Here is a 22,306-nt window from a genome sequence, read left to right as displayed (position 1 = left end):
TCTGCACAGTTAACACACAGGGAGCTCATCCTCTTTTGTTCCTATTTAGGAGTTAGAAATCATCACCCAGGAACATTCAGGAGTTAGAAATCATCACCAAGAACAAGACGTGCTTCAGTATCCAATGCATGCGCGCGCACACACACACACACACACACACACACACACACACACACACACACACACACGTGAACAGGTATCCAAAGGCAGGACAGTCCCAGCTCATCAGTGGGCCTGTGCACTGCACTTTACAGAATCTTGTAGAGTTCAAAGGAATTAACAACGGCCTTTCGTTTCCTCCATACAGAGCTAGCACAGCATGTGAGGAAAAGACTCCAGCTCTACCTGCTTCTGAAGCCAAGGGAGTAGCAGTAGGCAGAGATGGAGTGCAGAGTTTCAGGTTTCCTTAGATAGAGGAGCAAAAATAAAGTATGGCTTCATTTGAAATGGGTGAAATACACACACATTTGGCTACACTGCCTGAAACTCTTAACTTGGGCAAGAATCTCTTCCCACTGTCTTCTCAGCCAAACAGACTTAGAAGCCCCAGAATTGTCACAGGAATTATAAAACTAGTTGACTAAAATGCAAAATCTGGGTGATAAAAGAAGCATGGGCCCTAGACCCAGGCCAACTTACCAAAAGTACTAAATAACATAGCTATCTTTACTAAGTTACCTAATATCTAATGCGGGTGTTTGGGGCCATTTCAAATGGGAGTGGAAAATCTCTACAATCTCCTCATGAACTTGTGAGGCTCAGTATATGGAACGTGAAAGTACTTTGCTCTGTGGGGAGCCGGCATCTCTTTAGCGCTGTCAGGCCATATTATTCTGCTGACAGGAAGGCTTCTTAAAAATGTAGGAGAACCCACTGACTACACTGGGTGCATAAAATGTCATTCAAACACCCCGTTTCGACCACTGACAATGTCACATTGAACAAATTCGTTTTACCAGTACCAGAAGAGGTTCTTTGTAGATTCAACAAACTCACACCCAGCTTTTGAAGCATAAGCACCCCAAGATATCTGAGCCGCTTCATGGGGTGAAGCCAGCAAGCACAGTGGTGGTCTGGTCTCCACTCAGTTTTCCCCACATCAACTGAGGGGTTGTTTCTTCTTCAGTCTGAGCCCTCTACTTTTCTGATTTTGACCTTAAAACACTCCATGGCCACTGACCCCATCAACTGTGTGCATGAGACAAGTGAAACTTTATTTTAGGAAAATGCTGCTGGTATGGTGTTCCTCCAGTTTAGAAAAGCTAGAAGAACAACTTGGAAAGCAAATTTGGCAAAATAAATACATCTCAGTAGGCATCCCGTTGACTGATAGTACTTAACACTGGGGCAAAAAACAATGTGATTCTGAGTAAAGATATGATTTCTCCTACCTAAAGTGCACACTGAGACACAAACATAGCATGTTATATGTAACTCCATGAGAATCACATACCCTTGGAGCAAGGACCTTTGGTTATAGGTACTATTTTGAAGGTTAAACTTATTGTAAATCCCATCACTTAAGAAATGACCATAGCTAGTCATGCTACTCTAAAAGAGGGGAGGAGAGAAGGGGAACAATCACTTAAAACTTTTTTTTCAGTGTCTCTTACAAGCTGGAGTCAGAGCTTACCTCTGGTAACATGATGAGGCTGAATGTCAGGATAAAGAGTACCATGTTGACACCATACATCCACCTCAGGAACAAGAAGTATGAGGCCACTGATGAGCCAAACTGACCTATTACAGAAACAGTTAAAAGGCTGAAGGAAAGCAAAACAATAAAACAAAAGCAGTAGCTGTATCTCAGTGGCCCTCCAAAGCAGCTCCCAGCACCCACATCAGGCAACTCACAATTACCTATTACATCAGCTCCAGGGAATCAGAAATCCTCTTCTGGCCAATCAAGAGCCTGTACATACGTGCACACATACCCCCAACACACATGCGTGCACACACACACTCACACAAATAAAAATTAAATTAAAAAATGGAAGTACATCTGCTAACTGACATGCATTGGACCATTTCGTATTGGCAATCTCTCCTTTCCTTTCTCTTGGAGAGAACATTTCAATGGCATGGCAGCATTCCCTAGGGAGCAGAATGAATAAGCTTTACAAAATGTCACTGTAAAATGCAACCTATGCCTCCAGGGTCCATCCAAGGGAGAGCTTCCTTTAGTTTAGCAGTCAAGCAGCTACAAGCACCACCTACAGTGTGTGCTTTAGTCCCTGAGCTCAGTGAGTAGACACACAGAAAACAGTAGCTCTAGTTCCCTGCCTGTTGTTGGGGACAATCATAGTGACTGCAGCGCTCTTTTCCTTGGACAAATGATAAACACACCCTTCTCAAAAACCATTGACTGTACCCTCATGGGTGGTTCTAAGACCATCTGGTGCTGTTCCTCATCACTGCTGGCATTTTACAGAGATAGTGCAGATGCTGAAAGTCACACCACACATCTTAAGCGTCTTCTGGCAGAATTTTTCTTCAATGCAGAGCACAGTATCACAGGTGGTGTGGCTGCTCTGAGAGTGTTGTTTCCGTGAGGTGTAGGCACAGCAAATAGACTATCTGTACCCAAACATATAGGAAGATTATAGAAAGGGTGTGTGAATGAGAATTACAGCCAGACAGGTCCTACAGGGTGGGTATTGAGAGGAGTTGCTTTAGATCAGTTTATCTAAGAAGGTGTTAGAGAAGATGATACTGGAGCAGACATCAGCGGCAGCAATATGCCAAGCTGCAAAATCCTGAGACAGGCAAGAGCTTTGAGCAGCCAAACCAAACTAAAGCCTGTGTGACTGGAGTCTAATGGAGGAAAGAGACGGTAGAAGACACAGTTGAAGGGAGGCATGCTGGGTAGGGTGCCCTAAAGCAATAGTAGTATTTTGCTTGAAAAGTGATAAAGGGTAATGGGAACTGTTAAGTAGTGGGGCTGGAGGTCAGACATGTAAATGTCTTTTCAAAACCGAATTTGAGCTTTGGGGGCTCCAATAGACAGCAAGAGGCAGGCCTCTGTCAACTCATACCTGCTCTGGGGAAAGGCAGAGACTTGTCTGATTCTCACTGACTAAGAAGAACATAAATGCAGAGGCAGAAAACATCTTCTTAAAGCTGATATTAGTGAAGTAAAAATAAGAATTCCAGGCTGGAGAGATGGCTCAGTGGTTAAGAACACTGGCTGCTCTTCAAAAGGGCCTGAGTTCAATTCCCAGTACCCACGTGGTGGCTCACAAACCATCTCTAATTCCAGTTCTAGAGGATCTTACATCCCTTTCTGGCCTCCTTGGGCACCAGGCAGACATAGAGTACACAGACATGCATGCAGGCAAAATACACACACACACACACACACACACACACACACACACACACACACACGATTAAAAATTGAAAAAGAAAACCCACAGGAACTCTAAAACTCGGGATGAGAAGTGGTAGGATCCAGAAGTGCCCAGGGGTTTTTTTTGGTGATCACTTAAGGCCCAGTATCTAAATTCTTGTTTCCCTAGTCTTACTGATTGCGGCTTTCAGTCATCCAAGGGAATCAGGGCCCAGCCTCAGCAACCTGTGCCAGTCCCATTGATTCTTTTGATTGAGCAGGTTCCCCCATAATGAAGCCATGCTCTTTTTTAGCCCTCTGGCTTTGAAACCTTCCTATTAGAGAAGGCTTCCTACAGGTAAAGGGAGGCCCCACCAGAACAATTGCAGCCTCTGCTTGCCAATCTCACATCCACAATACTTCTCATTCTGAGGATCAGTCTATTCTTCAGTTAACAGTTCACTTATTCCCACAATAGAAAAGCAGGTTTATTTGTTTTTTTGTTTTTTTGTTTTTTTGTTTTTTTGCTTTTTTTAGAAAATTGAAAAGAGGTCAATCTCTAAACAGGTGTTTAGGAAGGAATCAATGATTTTGATGTCCAAGAACATGTGTTCACATTCATAAGACAGCTCAGACTCATGGCACATTGTATCTGGGTTATCTGTGAACTAACCTGCCAAGATACTGCAGCCACATACACTGGCCTGCCTGCAGAACACTAAAGCAGACCTGACTCCCCCGTCCACCCCCCCACCTCCAGATATCTGATCATCTACCTGCCTCCTGGTGATTTCATACCACTGCATAGCTCTTATCTCTGTTCTCTGGTAACAACTACCGGAGGGCTGCTTAGTCAAGCTCACTAATCGTGTTTTATTGAAGCAGTCCTCACTTACTGAAGGAGAACAAGCAATAGCAAATTGACAGCTGGGGTAAGGCTTTCTGTACAAACACATGGGGGACCCCCTGATGTAGACACTGGAGCACAGAGCGAGGCATCTCCCTTTCTCCCTCTCTCCATTTCTTCCTCCCTCCTCCTTCCTCCCTTCCTCTTTCTTCATTAGTTTTTTCCCCTCTCCCCATCTGTCCTTCCTTCCATCCTTCCTTCCTCCCCATCCTGCTTGTTCTTATTGTTTCTCAGCTGGTTGCCACCATGGCCCTGACTCTCAATTCTCATACATAACCACAGGCAAATAAGATCCTTGGGAATAGATTTTAAAATACTTAAATGAAAAGCAAAAGGCATAGTTGAGAAATCATCCGCTCCTCCAACACACAGATCCACATTATGGATAAAACATATTTTTAAGATAAAATTTCCTAACTAAAATTTGAGTTCTTTGAAAGTAGCTCCACAACTCTTTCATTTGAAGGTGAATTCTTTTTTTTTTTTTCTAATGTTTGAAGACAGGGTTTCTCTGTGTAGCTTTGGAAGGTGAATTCTTTACAAAATCCTAAGTATAAAGAAAATGAACTTCACTAAAACTTACTCTATAAAAATTAGAGTGAGTTTAGAAAAGATTCAGACATAGTCAGAGGGACTGGGATGGAGTTGGAAGATTTCCTGTGTCCTGCCTAGCCCACAGTCAGGAAAAATCTCTCACCTGCTGTCCTGCAGCCACTTATAAAATAAAAATCATCCAGAGGCTTAATATTATTTATAACTGCTTGGCCATTAGCTCAGGCTTATTACTAACTAGCTCTTACACTTAATTTAACCCATAATTCTTATCTATGTTTAGCCATGTGACTTGGTACCTTTTCTCAGTTCTGCCTTGTCATCTTGCTTCCTCTGTGTCTGGCTGGTGACCCCTGACTCAGCCTTCCTCTTCCCAGAATTCTCCTTGACTGCTTATTCCCACCTATACTTCCTGCCTGGCTACTGGCCAACCAGCATTTTATTTATCAAACAATCAGAGCAACAGACATTCACAGCATACAGAATGACATTCCACAGCACCAGGGGACCCAGAAGGCCGTTTTCCATCCATATTCAGCCTACAGTGGGTGAAGATGAAACAGCAAGACAGAGGCACTATAGCTGATACTCTGGGACAACTGGTGGCATCCGAGCACCAGGATATCTTTTCCTGTCTCAACACAAAAAGGAAGAAACAATTGTCTCTCAATATATAATTCTAGATGTTATGTAATACTGAAGGTTGCTGGCATTTGCTAAAGAGAAAACTTTTATTTATACTGTGTAGCTACAAAAGTGTAAGTGAAAAATAGTCATGTCCGTCAGAATAATGATCTTGTGTCCCTCAATGGACAGCCAATCAGGTATACTAAGAACTCTACCAACACCCACTTTAGGTGCCACTAGATTCTGATGGGGTTAAGTTCGATTAGTCTCACAAAAGCTGAAACAGAGAAATTGAGTAAAGCAGGGTTGATTAATTATAACTGAAATGTAATGAATCTGTGCTTTGGGTCTCTATTTGATCTCAGTATATGAGCCTGTTTACTCAGCCAGTCCCTGTGAGATGGGAACATGGGTAATTAGTAATAACCCTGGCTTCTTAGGCAGTCCTCATCTATAAGTCTTTGGCTCCAAATCTAGATCTCTCTGAATCATGACACGATGGCTCCTCAAGCAGAACTATAGTTAAATTATTTGTAATATAATATGTAAAATAATTGTGGAATGAACATGCATATCTGAAAGAATATCTATAAATAATTTCTGAAGCTAAGGCTATTCAAATTCACAATTTGGTCTGCACCCATAAATAGCTAATTCTTTTTATTTTTTTAAATGCAACTGATAAATGCTGCTTCCATAGTACATTATAAATGTGTTAAAACTCTTTCATGTGTTTTAAAGTGAAAATTAAGTACATGCATATTCTTGTCATGAATTTTCTTGTGTTCCTTTTAAATTAAAGATTAAGGCTTCACCTCTCCCTCTGGTTATTTATTATTAAGGAATGTAATTTGTAGACTGTCATCATACATAATTTTCTCTTGAACAGATGGGTAATAACACACACACACACACACACACACACACACACACACACACACTTCTGAATGAGAAAGGTCAAGTAAATGACTGGCTTTATGAGTACTATGTAAATACCACCATTCAACTAGAATATGAAGCAGTATTTTTTCAAATAAGTCTAGGGGTAGAAAACTAAGTGACACAATTACTTTGTTTCCTGGAGTTCATGCAAAAAGGCAGAAGGGGCCCAAAGCCAGGGCAAGGAAGAAAAAGGCTGAGTGAGGAGATGCCAGCCCGTCGTCCAGGGAACAGCATGTAATGGCACACAGGTAAAGCCATGAAAAACATGGTGACATAGAGATTAACAGAAATGGGCTGAGTTTAAGCGTAAGAGCTAGTCAGTAGTAAGCCTGAGCTAATGGCTGAGCAGTTTTAATTAATAAAAGCCTCTGTGTATTTACTTGGGTCTAGGCAGCTGCGGACCAGGCAGGACACAGGAAAACTTCTGGCTACAATGTACCTATAGGGTAGTAGGAGGTTTAGACTCTGTGCTTTGGGTTGCCTATGTGAAGCTATTTCTTGTCTGGAAAACAAAGCTACCACGGCATATTTTTTGATACTATGATCAATCCAGGACTCTGTAAATTGGAGGTCATGACCCCACGGTCACATAACTGAAGTGTGGTCATGAATAATTTGTCAACAATAAAAGGCTTATGAATACATGGTGACCAAAACTTCACTCAGAATTGAATACATAATGAACCCACAGTGCCGGTGCCAGTGCTGGCCTGTGTTGCACAGTATGACTTTATAGCAGTGTTGGTTCTGAACACATTTTCCCACTTGGCACCATGAATACCATCAGGCCAACACTGCCAGTGAGCATTGCCTGAGATGCCTGCCTCAGATCTGAGAAGTGAGACAGAAAACTTCTGATTTTAGAGAAACATAATCATTTAGTTATGTAAAACAAAGACTTTCTACGTTCTCCTACCATAACTGCCCAACATGTAAATTAGTACATATTTATATTGAATTGTGTTAGAATACTTGATGTTAGGAATTTCTATTTCAGTTACTAACTTGAACTGTATAAAAAAATTATTGAATGAATTCTGGCTCTGGATTAGGACAGAATTTCTGACAATTTTTTTTTTAAAATGGCCCTAAATATACTTTTGCCATTATGTACTACATATTTATACAAAGCAGCATTTTCAGTGTTGATCATTGTAAGATCAAATTATCAATCAGCTCTGAAAAATGTTGATACTCTATGTTCTGCAATACCAATTATTCAGCTGAGATTTAATTATGTAAATATAATGCACATCCATCTTAGTAGTATAAAGTTTGTTTTCATCTTTTATATGTAAAAATATATGTGTAACAAAGAAGTATGTTAAAACAATTTCTTAAGCCAAGTGTGGTGGTATACACCTTTAATCCCTGCACTCAGAAGGCAGAGGCAGGTGGATCTCTGTTTGTTCAAGGCCAGCCTGGTCTACAGAGCAAGTTCAAAGACAGTCAGGACTACACAGAAAAAACCTGTCTCAAAATACCAAAACAGAAATTTTTTTCTTTATTATTTATTTTCAGTAAGCGTTTGATTTGTATAGCTATTTTATATACCTATGTACCAGGGACATGGACAAAATGGGATTACCAATAGAAAAAATTAGGAAGCCCTACTCTAATCCACTATGAAATAAAAGTTGACTTTGATTCTAAGAGAGGTTTATAATCTCCATTTGAAAGATATTCAGCTTTTTAATGTATGGCTTTAACAGTAATGTCAGCATCTTGGTGGATATAGATAATACTTGGTTCAGTTTCTTTCAGCAATGCCAATGACAGCAAGCCTGCAGCTGTAGGTACTGACTTTCTTAAAGGCTGTTCTGTAAAAGCCCTCTCTACTCTCCCAGAATATAGAACATCACTTCGTCCTCTGAGGCTAGGATTATCAGATCAGTTCCTTAAATTAGAAAACTTTGAGAGTTACCAGGGGAGTATCCGGCCCATGCTAATGAAGCCATCCAGGTTCCCCTGTAATCAAGATGGTAATGGCTTGAAGTTCAGACTCTGACTTGAGTTTTTCCCTCGATTCTGCCAATTGCTGGCCAAGTTTTGCAGAAACTCGGTGGAGGCTGGTCACTTGAAACTCCATTACAGCCTCATTTAAAAGTATTTTATTAGAATACATTTAAAGATTGACCAGAGAGTGGAGGCAAGTAGATTAGATTAATTGTTGGGAGTGGCATGATACTACTGCCTTATGTGGTGCATGTCACTTACCATAATCCATACCAAATTCATTATTCTCTGATTTATATTTTATTGTGTCTTCTCCTCTCAACCACCCACAATATAAGACATGCAGAACTACGTCAGTAATGGGAGTTTAGCTTGTCTTTGTCAGTATCAACGATGCTTAAAAAATACCTAGCACACAGTGGACTTGCATTGAGCGTTTCTGAAATCATTAATAAAGGCCAAGCTCTCTCTGAAGATAACATGAGATATGTGTTAAAAATGGTCCTAATATTCAAAGCAATAAAATAATGTGTCTGAAGCTTCTGTATAATTAAACTGTCATTTCTTTCAGAGAAAAGCATTTATGTTACTTTTATAATGAAATATATTTTATAAACTGGGAATATATTTAGTCGACTTTATTCTAAAAAATGAGAATATAATTAAATAGGTAAATAGTAAAGATCTGTTTTCCATTTCAATTTTGCAATAATTTTTACTCAAAAGCATAAATTATTTTATATGTCACTACACATCTAAGACCTAGTATAAATTATACATTGTGTATTGTTTGGCTGGAAATGACTTTGTATAACAACTAACCAAACCTGAAAAATTCATATGAAGCCTTGGATACAGTAATATAGGACCAGAGATGAAAAGAACCATCCAAAGTGTACAGATGGCAGAGACAAGGTGGCCTTAACCTTTAGAGAACTGATTCCATGTCACACTGCCTTTTATTTTCCATTCAGTTCGGCTTCAAAGACCATCCTAGAAATATATTTTTTCTGGCCTGCCAGAGTAATTCCTATGAGATTGTGAGTTCACTCAACAGCTCTGAGAACACAGTCCTTCATATTTCATGCATTCTACCTCAGACCATAATCTGAAAATATGTGGTGTGCTTATGACTATGATTAGTATGCTGGAATATCACAGAATAGACATATGTAATGAAATAACTTCCTCAGAGTAAACACCTGAGACGTGAAAACAAATTCCTCAAATACAATAAATGTCAGTGGATTTTGCTGCACTCATTCTCCACTGACCTGGCAGAGGTGTGGATCATGCATGAAAAGAAGAAGCTTCTAGAATCTTGCTCAACATGAAAAGCTACATAGGCTGAAACTAGGCAGACTTTCTCTCCTAGCTCTACTGCAACTGCCCTCAAACACTACTGTACTATAGAGGAAGAAAATATAAACCCCACAGGCACACTGAAGACCAGGTGAAGTGATATTGGTAGAGTGTTGGGCCCTTGGCGACGTTGGGTAAGTCACAGTTAAGGTGCTGGCTGGTAAGAGGCCAGTTCTTCAAAGCTGAGGAAAAGGCTCAGCCCCAGTGAATAAATAACACACTAAGACAAACAGCAAATTATACATGGAAAGGGAAATAGTCCACACGTGGTTAACTGACCCACTTAGCTGCTTCAAATTTACTGGAGGAGGAAGGAACATAGCTGACGGAAGGATGAGTAGCTCTCGTCACGTCTATGACACTCCTGATAACTGGTAATGTGCGCGAGCCGTGTGTGTGTGTGTGTGTGTGTGTGTGTGTGTGTGTGTGTGTGTGTATGTGTGTGTGTGTGTGTAAATAATTCATATATATACAATTTTCTTCAATAAAATAATTCTACTTTTGTTTATAAAACACAAATTAACGTCATTGCTACAGAAATAGGCTGGAACCTACCATGTCCTAGTGTGTTTTAAAAAAGAAATAATTTGTTACCGTATGTTTCCTACCTATCTATACCAATAACAAGTTTCTTAGAACACATCTCACACCTGATCAAGAAGTACAGTAAATCCCAGAGGACTTAAATGACTTGCGGAAAGGCACACAGCCAATCTTTGGCAGAGTTAGTACTAACCCAAAGTTCTTTCCATGTTAATTGATCAAGGTTTTTCTTTAAAGGTGTTTTCTAATGTTTAAATTACATTAAACTTTTATCTCATGTGTGTTGATGTCATGATGCACATGTAGGGGGTCAAAGGACACCTTACAAAGCTTGTTTCCTCCTCATTGCCGGTCCCAAGGACTGAACTCAGGTCATCAGGCACAGTGGTACTTGCCCTCTCAGCCATCTTGCTGGCCCTTGATCAAGATCTTAATGCTCTATATGTCTGTTCTTTGGGGCTGGTTAGATATTTCAGCTGTGCCACTGAAACCTAAGGATTCCATAATATCTCTTTTGTTCTCATGTTCATGAAATGCCTATTAATACCTGATGTGATATGGACCTCTGGAAAACACATCTGTAATTTTATTCAATGCATATTTATTGAGTGCCAAGTGGGCTTTTGGTGTAATAAAAAAATACTAGCTTTCATGTCTATTAGGAAAAATAAGCATAGATTGAGATTATATTAAAAGATTCACTTTAAAAGATAAAATTTTGAATAAGGAAAGGAGCAGAAGGAAAATCTGGCAAGAAAATATGCTATGAGGAATGTGTGGAGAGACATGAAAATCATGAGTTGATATATTTTAACTCACTGTCATTAGCAACTGTCACTTAATGAGGGACTGAGAACTGAGGGCCACTTCCAAACATGCCCAGTCATGTCAGTGAAATGGCTGTCAGCTCTTTTATCTTCCTGTAGAGCTTCTGTATCAATTATACAATGTCATATTCAGCCATCAGGACAGCCAGGTTCAGATCTGAACAAGCATGGATGAAAGGCAGATCCTTTCTATTACCCTAGGAACCACACCTGCCAAAACTGTGATTTTTTCCCCTAAATATCCATTTTTCTCTATGTAATAGTATTTTTCCTGATGCGCTGTCTTTTATAATATTTGAATTTTTATTTGCTCTGTTCTATGAAAATGCAACTATATTCAACAAGTTTTCGCCTATCTGTACATACTGAGTGTTGCACATAATGAAGGTCACGTATGAACATCAAGGTAACAAATTCCTTGTGTTTATTCTTCTTTATAAGCTTGAATGTGAACTATCAAGGCTTCTTGTTTTTAAAAATTGTCATTTTGGTTATTGTCTACAGTTACCAAGAGTATATATTTGCACACGCTATTATTCACTGCCTTCACAATATGGGCAGTGTCACCGTCCATAAAATACTTCCTTTCCTGCCTAAGAGAGAAATGCTTTTGCCGGAATAAAGCCAGAAAGTGAAGTCTCCGATGCTGTCCTTGAAGTGCTGGTCCAGTGCTGACCCAGTTTGGGTCTGGAATGCCCCCCACATCCCATGTTGTACAGTTGTCAGCTGTGGGATTCCTGGGAGGGGGTGGCATCTTTAAGGAGGGGAGGGCCCAAAGACATGAAGTTAAGTCACTGAGAACACAGCACCACAGGACCAAGGCCCTACCTTGTCTCTCGCTTCACATCCTCACTGCCTTGAAGTGATCAGGCTGCTGCTACCACACAATCCCAGTGTTATGTATTCAGCCACCACAGCCCCGGTGCAACAGGGCCAGGTGATTGTGTACGGAAAACTAGAACGGTGAACCAAAATAAGCATTCTATCCCTTTGAGTTCATTGTCTCAGGTGTCTCCTCTCAGCAGCCAGCTGACTAACCCAACAGGGACAGAGTGGAGGTCTACTTGGTTCGTCGTATGGGTGGTTTGGTTGGGTATCAGTTCCCCCAAGAGCCCATCAATGGGGAAAGGTTTGTGAAAAGCTGAGACTATTCTCGGAGAGCTTTCTGCATCTCCTTATCTGGTGAACACTTACTTTCAATTGCCTTGATTTTGTTTTCCCATGGGACACAAGCAGCTTTGAAGTTCTCAAAGTCTCGGAGGAATTTTGCCCATTTCTGAAAACAAAGCCAAACACTAGTAAGGTACTGTCTCCTGTGTTTCTGGATGTTTATTCTCCCGTTTTCCCCAAATCACAAGACAATGGCTTTGAGGGAGCTCTCTAGCCCCCAATACTGCTGTGTGTACAAAGGAAAACCAGCAGGACCCCCTTCCTTCTCTATTTCTCAGCACTCCCACATAACTTAATTTTAAAAAATGTTAGATAGGCTTACAACCTCAGTTATCTGGGAGACTGACACACAAGGAGAGCAAGGACAAGGACAGCCTGAGCAACACAGGCACACACCAGTTCAAGAGCAAACAGAACACACACACACACACACACACACACACACACACACACACACACACTGACTGTTTTAGAGGAAATACACTGACCACTCGGAAAGACCTGTCTATTCTACTAGACAACAGTAAAATAGGAATCTCATTATTAGGTGACTGATATAAATTCTGTCTTGAATATTCAGTGCATGAGGAACCAATGGACTTATGAATAAGATTTTGTATCTTCCTTGAAAGACCTCTAGTCTCGTAAAGTAGATTGTGAGAACACAGGTCATTTTAATTCATGATTTTCCCTTATATGGGACACTTCATTTTAATAAAAGAGAATAGTCAACTGAATAGAAAGAGATGGTAGCACAGAAAAATGATGAATTCATCTTTCAAAAGGCCTTTCTTCTACTTTACTCCATAGTGTTGGGTTAGCCATGGTCAAGAGGACTGAGGAGGAGTGGGAATGAAGCAGTTAACCTTCCATGTGTCTTCCTTATGACAGGACAATGTGAGAGCTAAGTAGACACAACAGTCTAAATCTGAAGTCAAAAGATTACTCAAAACTAGAAAGGGTGTCTACAGTAGAATATGTGAATATGTAAATTGTGACATCTTCCTATAATACATAATGCAACACGAGCTGTAACCGCCCCCCAACAGCAACAGAATTGTATCTGATGACCCCAATCATGTAATAAAGAAGTCAGAAACAAAGCTCAGTCATACACAGTATGACTGAATGCATATAAAAGATAAAAGGCAAGTAAAGCTAACTACTTGCATGTGTGCATTTAAAATGAAGATCTTCACACTTTCCTTGCAAATCTCTCTTTCCATAGCGTACACCTAGCTACAGTTTTTACAGCATAAAACCTATGGACCTACTTCACTGTGAGAAACATGACTCAATAGAGAGGTTCGGTATTGTGTGTGGCCCACAGTAAGTGCATATAAAAGTGTTACTTTTCTATATTTCTCTAAAATCTGCATTTGTATGAATCTATCATATTTTTGTTATCTTTGTTGCAGTGTCTAGTTGATGATTTTAATTGAAAAAGAAAAGAGGTTGGGGAGTAAATGCTAATGATCCTTTAATTTATAGACATTTGGGAAAAGAAGCCTTGACCAGAACCCCTGAAACCTTCAGAAAATGAAAACGGAATGGGTGCACAGTCTTTTACATCTGGAAGCGGTAAAATTAAGTTAGTCTCTTGGTATAAATAAGTGTTTGCAACTATTGAAAAATTTTTCAGTCTATCTTAAAGGGTAATCTTCAATCCCACCCAAAATTTTAATACAACAGATACACCACACATATACTGTACGAGTCTTGGCTGTATGTATGCACATAGTTAACGTTGGTTTCACCCCCTCAGAACAGACACAGTGTTCTCTCTCTCAGGGTCACTGTGACACTGACCAGACTGGATTATGAAAATGCTTACCTTGGCCATCATCATCTTAAATGCAAACCACTTCTTTCCTTTTCCTTTCCCGAGAGCCCCTTCATTTTCACTCACAAATTTCTTGGCTTCCCTGAGGAAAGAGAATAAGAGGTAGGCAGACATGTGTTGACGTACCGGTAGGAGACATTTACTTTGGTTAGATCTATCTTTTTTCTTCTAGACTCTCCATACCCTCAGCAACTAAACCAAAGTTGTAGTTTATAACCTAGAGACTTAACGTTTTTTTAACACAAATGTTGAGTACATTGAACATATTTCCCTGTTCCCTCTGTCCCGGCTTTGCACCCATCCTCGTGTATACCCTCTCTGCATACCTACACGTGTCACTTCTGCTTTCAACTATGCATACCTAATTTTAGCTATCTTTGTAAAAATCTATAGCCCAGAGGCGTTTAGTGCATATTTTTTCAATTCTGGCCAGGAAAAGTAGGATATATTCAGTCTCACTTATTAATCACCTAGAGTCATTGAGAAGTGGGGGATTTGTGCCAAATGTGAAGATAGAGAAACCTTTCTTCTCATTCCCAACACATATAAAATTAAACCTGAAATTTATGTCAGGTTCTGGCAACCAGAATTTTTATTTTGAGGTTATTTTTTTTAAAAAAAATAATTTCCTTTTTAAAAAAGAAAGGAAGAAAAAGAAAATAAAGAGTTGAGGACAAACTGACCTGGTATTTAATTTCATGACAGCAGTTATGGCTTAAAAGCACAAAAGCCACACTCCAAGACAGATGGAGTTGAAGAAGAGGATGAAAGGGACGAATATGGGTTTCAAATTCAGAAAGGGATTTAAATTTAAACTTCAACATGACTCCCAGATAGTAATATGTTTTTAGTACTCACATCAGGGCCCATTAAGAAGCACACTAATTTATCAAAAAAAATGTATAATGTGATCATGCTAAGTACATGTGTTTTTTATTATTGTTGTTGGATACTGAATGTTTGCCCCTCCCCATTCCAACCTGTCAGTATAAATCTGGTGTGACATCACATGGAATGGTCACTTCAGGAGCTACAGTCCTGCACTGCTGAACAACAAGGTTGGGTTCTAACGGGGACACATTTTGTGTTTGTCCAAATGTCATAAAGTGAATACAAACCCATACACTGAAAATGCCACAAGGCAATGTCATTTTATGGGATACCATGATATCTGAAGACACCAACTGAAATATCATACAGAAAATAACTAATTAGGCTTTGAAAGGAGAACCTTAGATGGTAGAAGGGATTGCTGTCTGACCATCAGAATTAGGTAACCTCTGTCCACCATCTGAGGATGGGAGAAGTTAGTAAGAACACAACCAGTAGCTATCTGCAACTATGGATATCCAGAGAACAGAACAGTGAGAAATAAATGCTTGCAGCTTTTGCTACCCAGTCTAATTTGTTCTATCAGCCCTACCTGGCTAACTTCATCATTTTGTCATTGTCCATTCAATGAAAAGAACTTTAAAATTTGAGAACATGTGACCTAGTGAGACAGACAATTCAAGCAGATTGGGGTTCTGCAGGTGTAATGCAATGGTCGGTTGGGTAGCCCCTAAAACTGTGGTTTGCAGATGAGACCCTTCCCACTTGACTATGAACTTACTACCACATGGAGTAAGTCTTTTAAGATGAAAGTTAGAGAAGGATTTTTGTATAAGATATCCCTTAGTAGCCATGCTAAGCATAGATTCTTATAAAACATAGTGATCAAAACTACCAAATACCATCTACCTGATCTGAGATGGGAATGGACCTTCCTTACACACCTGTGTGCAAGTACCCACCTATAATCTAGCATACAAACACAAGCACCATCATGAAGTCTCTTCAGTCAACAACCAACTCCCAAGGACATTCCTGAAGAGCAGGCCACCCCGACCCCTACCCCATGGTCTTGATCTTGATAAGGGAAGATGCTCAATAAAATGTTATAAAGCTGACTGCAAAATTGTATCTAATGATTGCATTTCCCATACTCACAAATGTTAAGGATACTTATTTCCAGGTCTTAGATTGTGCCCTTCATAATTATTTTTCTCTGAGATTTAACTGGCAATATCCTAGAAATGGAGTAGAGTTTTGGGCTAGCTTTATCAAATACTCTGATATTTGGCATGACCTCTGGGTTTGGATGGCTGATTGAAAAATAATTTCTAAAGCATTTGAAACATCTTAAAATATTTAATAAGAGTATAAAATATTATAAACTGAGATCTCATGACTCACTCTCAGACCCATGCAACAAAGATAGCTTCATATTCAAATACCATTTGTTGTACAAATTTTAAGACTAGAAAAATGGCAGTAGCCAGCATACACTTTGTAAAATGCTGAACCAAAGGCTCTAAAATACAGACAAGGTCCCTCTAGTCCTAAGCAGCCTCTTAGGTCTGACTGACCTGACTCCACAACCTTGTCCGTGCTTATGATGGATTCTGTGCCCATGCTCATGAGCCCTGCTTTCAGATATAAATGCATCTCCTCAGGACTTCCACTTGACTGCTCAGGGTCTGGCACAAGGTCCCTGTTACTATGGAGCTTTTAACAGGTCAGGGTTTCCCAACCAACAATATCTCAACAATCCCTTCACTCCTAGAGATACAGATGTTGGAAGTATTGAAGCCAATTCTATCATAATGCTTATTTCTAAACAGTGATATTTGTTCTAACGTGATTGATATACCATGGACTGACTTGAACAAAACACGAATTTTGGCCTTGCTTGTTTATAATTTTATTCATGAAAAACACTGGGTGAGTATAAGAAAGCATATTCATCAATGCCAAGAAGCATGGCAAATACCCAGAATGCACACAGCATGTCTCATTGCCTCTCTTGCCAATACTAGAAAAGTCACACCCACTCAGGGTCAAGGTGACCCTCCCCTCACACTGCACAACTCCCAAGCAGCAACCATTTTAAAAATCACTTCAATAGCAAGTCTGAAGTCCTTCTCAAAGGATCCTGCTATGTGTAATGCAGCATTCATGTATTTCTTAACCATTAAACTGGGTTGAATGCTAATGACATTTTTCTCAAATTTTATTTATTTATTTTTTGAATGTGTCACTAGACATGTATCTGAATAATTGTGTTCCATCTATGGGTTCCCTATAAAACTCATGGTGTTTATTGTTCAAGTCCATATACTGCAGTGAGCTTTTTGGAGAACTGATATCTTGTATTTCAGCAGAACTGACTATTATTCAATTATTTGGCATCAAGAACTTCTGAATCTAAAACACCAAATACATGTAGGAATCATACTATTGTGTATTATAATAAACACATATAGAGAATAAAAAATTCTGGGTAGTAAAATCAGAATTTGTAACAAAACAACCACTTTATAGGCATACTGTACTGCCAATTATATTGGTAAACCACCCTGTGCTGTTTAAACTTGTTGAAATGGAACTTTGGAAGCAAGGAGGCCTTTCTTTGTCTCCTCCAAAACCTCTTGTCCTAGTCCCAGGGCTGGCCCCCAGCTCTAAAATGGGGGAAAAAAAAAAACAAACAAAACCCACCAAGAGTGAAGGGCATTAGAACACGGCATCCTCAGGAACAACTAAAAGGTTAAATTTCTAACAGAGATTTTGTTTATCTCTACGGTGAAAACGCCTTCTGTGGGAAAAGGAAGCCCAGAGCTCATCCATGGAGAGATAGTTCAATGTGGAACTCTACCCGATTTCTTCAGCTTCCCTGGTAGATTCCTGCTGGATGTCTTTAAGCCCCTAAGTTGATGATGTTACCTTGGTGTCCTCTCCATCAGGCTGCTCTAGTCTTCTCTGCTGGGTGTTGCCTGGCTGTCTTTTGCTTCTCTCTGCTACTATTGGTTCATTTACTTTTGCATTCTGAGTGCTTAAACTCACTCGTTTGGAACCAAAAGTTCAGCTATCACAGATCATTCTCTGAGCTATAAAGAACATAAAGTCAACACTGTAGGCACTTCATATTTATTATGAACCACATTCTGTTTACCCTGTATTTAGAACACTCTCTACAAGAATGGACCATTAGAAAGCATGTGTTTGTATCTGAGCATTTAGAAGTATAAGAAATAGCTAATCTACTCTCTATTTGAGCCAAGGTTTTTGATTGTGTGAGCAAATAATTATGCTAATTTTATAAATTGATGAACATTAAATCAGTAAAACTTAAGAGAGAAGGAAGTCAGTATTACAACCAAATTATAATCATCACAAAATTAATTCCAAATTCATTTAATAACATAGAACCATATTTGTGTGACATTAATAAAGATTTTTATTAGTTATTAAAGATACATTTTTGTTCAAATATTAGAAAGTTTTTTATTGCTTCTTTCATTAGTTACTGGTAGTTTTATTGACCCCAAGTATATTATTGTTTGTCTTTCAGTAGCCATCTGTGGTTCTTTGAATGGGAAATGTCCCCAAAGCTCAAGGATTTAAGGACTTGGTCCATAGCTGGTGGTGCTGTTTGGTGAGATTGTGGAACCTTTGGAAGGTGTACCCTTAGTGCAGGAAGTCTGACACTGGGGGAAGGCTCTGAGGTTTTTATAGCCTGGCCCAACTTCCTGTTTCTCTGTTTTCTGTGTGTAGATGAAGATGTGATCAGCCAGTTTCCTGTTCCTGCTATCATACTTTCCCTGCCTGTTGCTATGACTTCCCCAGAATGATGTGCTCTGTTCCTCTGGAACCAGAAGTCAGAATAAATCCTTTCTTCTTTCAGTAGCTTTTACCAGGATATTGTATCATCACAAAGGAAGAGTAACCGGCACAGACACTGTCCTCCTCAACTCTTAATATCTATATCCTGTCTGGTTTTCAGAGAAAGTCCAGACCACTGGGCATCACATAATCTAACCTGAGTTCCTCTTTTTCCTAATGCCCTACTCCTGCTCTGTTCTCTAAAACACACACACACACACACACACACACACACACACACACACACGCACACCACAAGAACAGAAAAGATCCCAGAACAGCCACCTCAGCTACCCTCTAGCTCCTAATGGACAAAATAGCTATTGGACATAATTTATCAGAAATCTTGGGAGTACTTTTAAAATAGAGCCAGAAGCCAAAGAGTGCTGTGGATACCGTTCTGTATAAATAAAACACTGATTGGCCAGTGGCCAGGCAGGAAGTATAGGCGGGACAAGGAGAGAGGAGAATTCTGGGAAGTGGAAGGCTGAGGGAGACACTGCCAGCTACCACCATGACAAGCAGCATGTGAAGATGCCGGTAAGCCATGAACCATGTGGCAAGGTATAGATTTATAGAAATGGATTAATTTAAGCTGTAAGAACAGTTAGCAAGAAGCCTGCCATGGCCATACAGTTTGTAAGCAATATAAGTCTCTGTGTTTACTTGGTTGGGGCTGAGTGGCTGTGGGACTGGCAGGTGACAGAGATTTGTCCTGACTGTGGGCCTGGAGTTTTCTCCAGTCCTGCCTGGCCCACGGTCAGGGGAAATGTCTCTCACCCGCCAGTCCTACAGCCACTCAGACCCAACCAAGTAAACACACAGAGACTTATATTGCTTACAAACTGTATAGCTGCAGCAGGCTTCTTGTTATCTAGTTCTTCTATCTTAAATTAACGAATATCTATTAGTCTATAAGTTGCCACATGGCTCATGGCTTACCAGTACCTTACATCTTGCTTTTCATGGAGGCGGCTGGCGGTGTCTCTCTGACTCAGCCTTCCACTTCCCAGAATTCTCCTCTCTCCTTGTCCCGCCTCTACTTCCTGCCTGGCTACTGGCCAATCAGTGTTTTATTTATTAACCAATCAGAGCAACACACTTAACATATAAAACATCCCACAGCACTTCCCCTTTTCTTTTTTTCAAATAGGAAGGTTTTAACTTTCACATAGTAAAATTACATATAACAAAACAATTATCAAGCAAGAAGCTGAGCTGAGAATAACTGCTTATAAGGAAGAACTCCTTTGCCTTCCCCTCAAATCTGATACCTGCATGATAAAAAGAAGCATCGTGGTTACTTATGGGCCCAGAAGAGGGCATGTGATCAGAGCATGCAGATCAGGGACATAGTGAGACAGCTTTCTTTAACATTGTGTTTATGGCTGACCTTTGTCATGAACTGGTACAACTCCAGGGTGAATAAAACAAGTTCCCACCAATCATGTCCTCCCTGATAACAGATTTCTTAACCAAAAACAATATCTTGCACTGTGTGCAGTTAGATACAAAGCACAAAAGGAAAACGTACAAACATGGAAACACAGTGTCCCTCAGAGTAAGGTGCCTGCCTGGGTAGATACCAGAAGGCAGAGAAAATCGTCATTAGAAAACCAAACATCAATAAAACATCTTTATCTTTTTTCCCATCATGAAGCCACTTTCCTATCTGTATAGATTTCTGAATTATTCAAAGAATCTTTAATACGTGGTTAAAATGAAATTTTTCTTAATATATAAACCTTGAGATCTGCTGGTTGTAAATCATCCAAATGTCTGACTGAAAGATGTGTGCCAACCCCCTGAATTGCATTCAACAAATGCTATCTACCAAGACTGTAATCTGGTCTCTGGGTCTCAGAGCCCTGGTACAGTGTGCACTGCACTCTGGACTGTAACCCCAGACTTGGGGGATGAATAATTGAATATGGTCTATTTAATGACAATAATACCTAGCCTCATTATTCATTTATCAACCCCTTGTGATAGTAATTAGAATAGTAAGGTTTCATGGGCTTTCAAGAATGCTTTCACAGTTACCTGAAAGAGCACACTTTGGCCTAATTTACAAAACAGATAATTTACCTCCAGTATATGATACAGCGCTGAGGACACAGAAGAGTCAGGACATGCTATTCTGCCTTTGACACATTCTCATCCCTGAAACATGTTCCGTTTGGGTTAAGTTGACTTTTCTTTCCTCTTGTTTCCAGTTTGATGGCTTGGTGAAGCAACCAATTTCTTGCTCAAATAAATGAGAGACATTTTGAAACCAGTGCTTAGGCTAAGTATAATAAAAAATTTTGTTCATGAATACATCCCAGTGGAGGAATCAGAAGAATGGAAGGTCTTTTGATAATAAGTACTGACATTTCAAAACTAATTAACAAAATTATTTATAAAACTCAGACTTTTCTGAAATATTGCTGAGTAATGAAAGGGAATTACAGAAGCAAGAAGTTGCTTTCATGCACCAAGATGGAAAATAAAGACCATAGACTTCCTAGATAACATGTATATATTGCATATAAATATAATCATATATATAATTTAAATTATCCTAAGACTTGAAGTAATGAGTCAGTTCATATGTTATTTTAAAGGGGATTCTATGACATTAATAAAGATAGTTGAAGTGTTCAGTAGCATCCTCCTCAAAGTGAAAGTGACAATGGAGGCACTTTGGAGCGTTTTCATAGTTCCCAAGGCAATACAAGATGCTTAGCTTAGCTCATGACAACTAGCATATGTGCTATACAATAGTAACTTTGGTTAACAACACTTTACCAACAGGGCAGACTCTCACTCTAATTTCCTAGTACATAATACAACACACTGCATGCAAGTGAATTTCAGCACTTCTGACTGAATAAATTCACATTAGTCAGAGCACTGGATGCCAATCAAGCTGCGGTTTCTGGATGCCTGCACCTCAGCATCACAGTAGGTTCTTTAGCAGTTCCCAGGTCTCTGCAACTCCAGATCACTTAAGTCACATTGGCTAGGAATGAGATGCAGGTCAGTGTTTTTTCAGTGTCCCAAACAATTCAGATATGCAAATTAGAGACAATATCTGGTATTGAATCAAATATCATTGGCTGAAACTACATTTAAGAGGTTTTCATATGGGAGACTAAATTTCAGAGAATTGAGCTGAAAAGCTTCTGTATATATGTAATTGTTTGGATGTGCCCTTGGGAAAGCAATACTCAGTCTATTCTGAGTCTTTGTGAATAAATGTATTTTCATATCCTTGACTCACTATCTCATATCTTTTAGGAGAGACCATATAACTGACCATCTGATAGCTTGAAGCAAAAACAAAAAGAAACATAAGAATTAATGTGCGTTCGTATAATATCCAAGGTTGTATAGCTGGCTTATTCTAGTACACTTTTAGATATATACCATTTCCCATTTAAAATCTATGTGTTTCAGACTATCATGAGAGATTGAAAGAGAAGGGACTGGAGACTACATTCAATAGCAAAGAAGCTTCCCGCCATGCAAACAGCTGTAGTGCTGGTCGCAGTTCCCGTGGTAGC

At 39.6% G+C, this 22,306-nt stretch overlaps 1 protein-coding gene across 1 annotated transcript in view; it reads right to left on the bottom strand.

The window, feature by feature from the left end:
* The window catches only part of Tmc1 (transmembrane channel like 1), a 124,304-nt gene that overhangs the window by 66,163 nt on the left and 35,835 nt on the right, over window positions 1–22,306 (bottom strand). The window contains exons 5-7 of the mRNA XM_059265370.1: window positions 14,049–14,139; window positions 12,239–12,320; window positions 1,634–1,740 (exon numbers count right to left, since the gene is read on the bottom strand). Of these exons, the coding sequence (XP_059121353.1) occupies window positions 1,634–1,740; window positions 12,239–12,320; window positions 14,049–14,139 (280 nt within the window). The remainder of the gene's footprint in view (window positions 1–1,633; window positions 1,741–12,238; window positions 12,321–14,048; window positions 14,140–22,306) is intronic.

The sequence above is a fragment of the Peromyscus eremicus genome, chromosome 1 (genome assembly GCF_949786415.1).
Source record: "Peromyscus eremicus chromosome 1, PerEre_H2_v1, whole genome shotgun sequence".
Lineage (NCBI taxonomy): Eukaryota > Metazoa > Chordata > Mammalia > Rodentia > Cricetidae > Peromyscus > Peromyscus eremicus.
The sequence above is the reverse complement of the archived record's forward strand: the minus strand, read 5'-3'. Positions and strand labels throughout refer to the sequence as shown.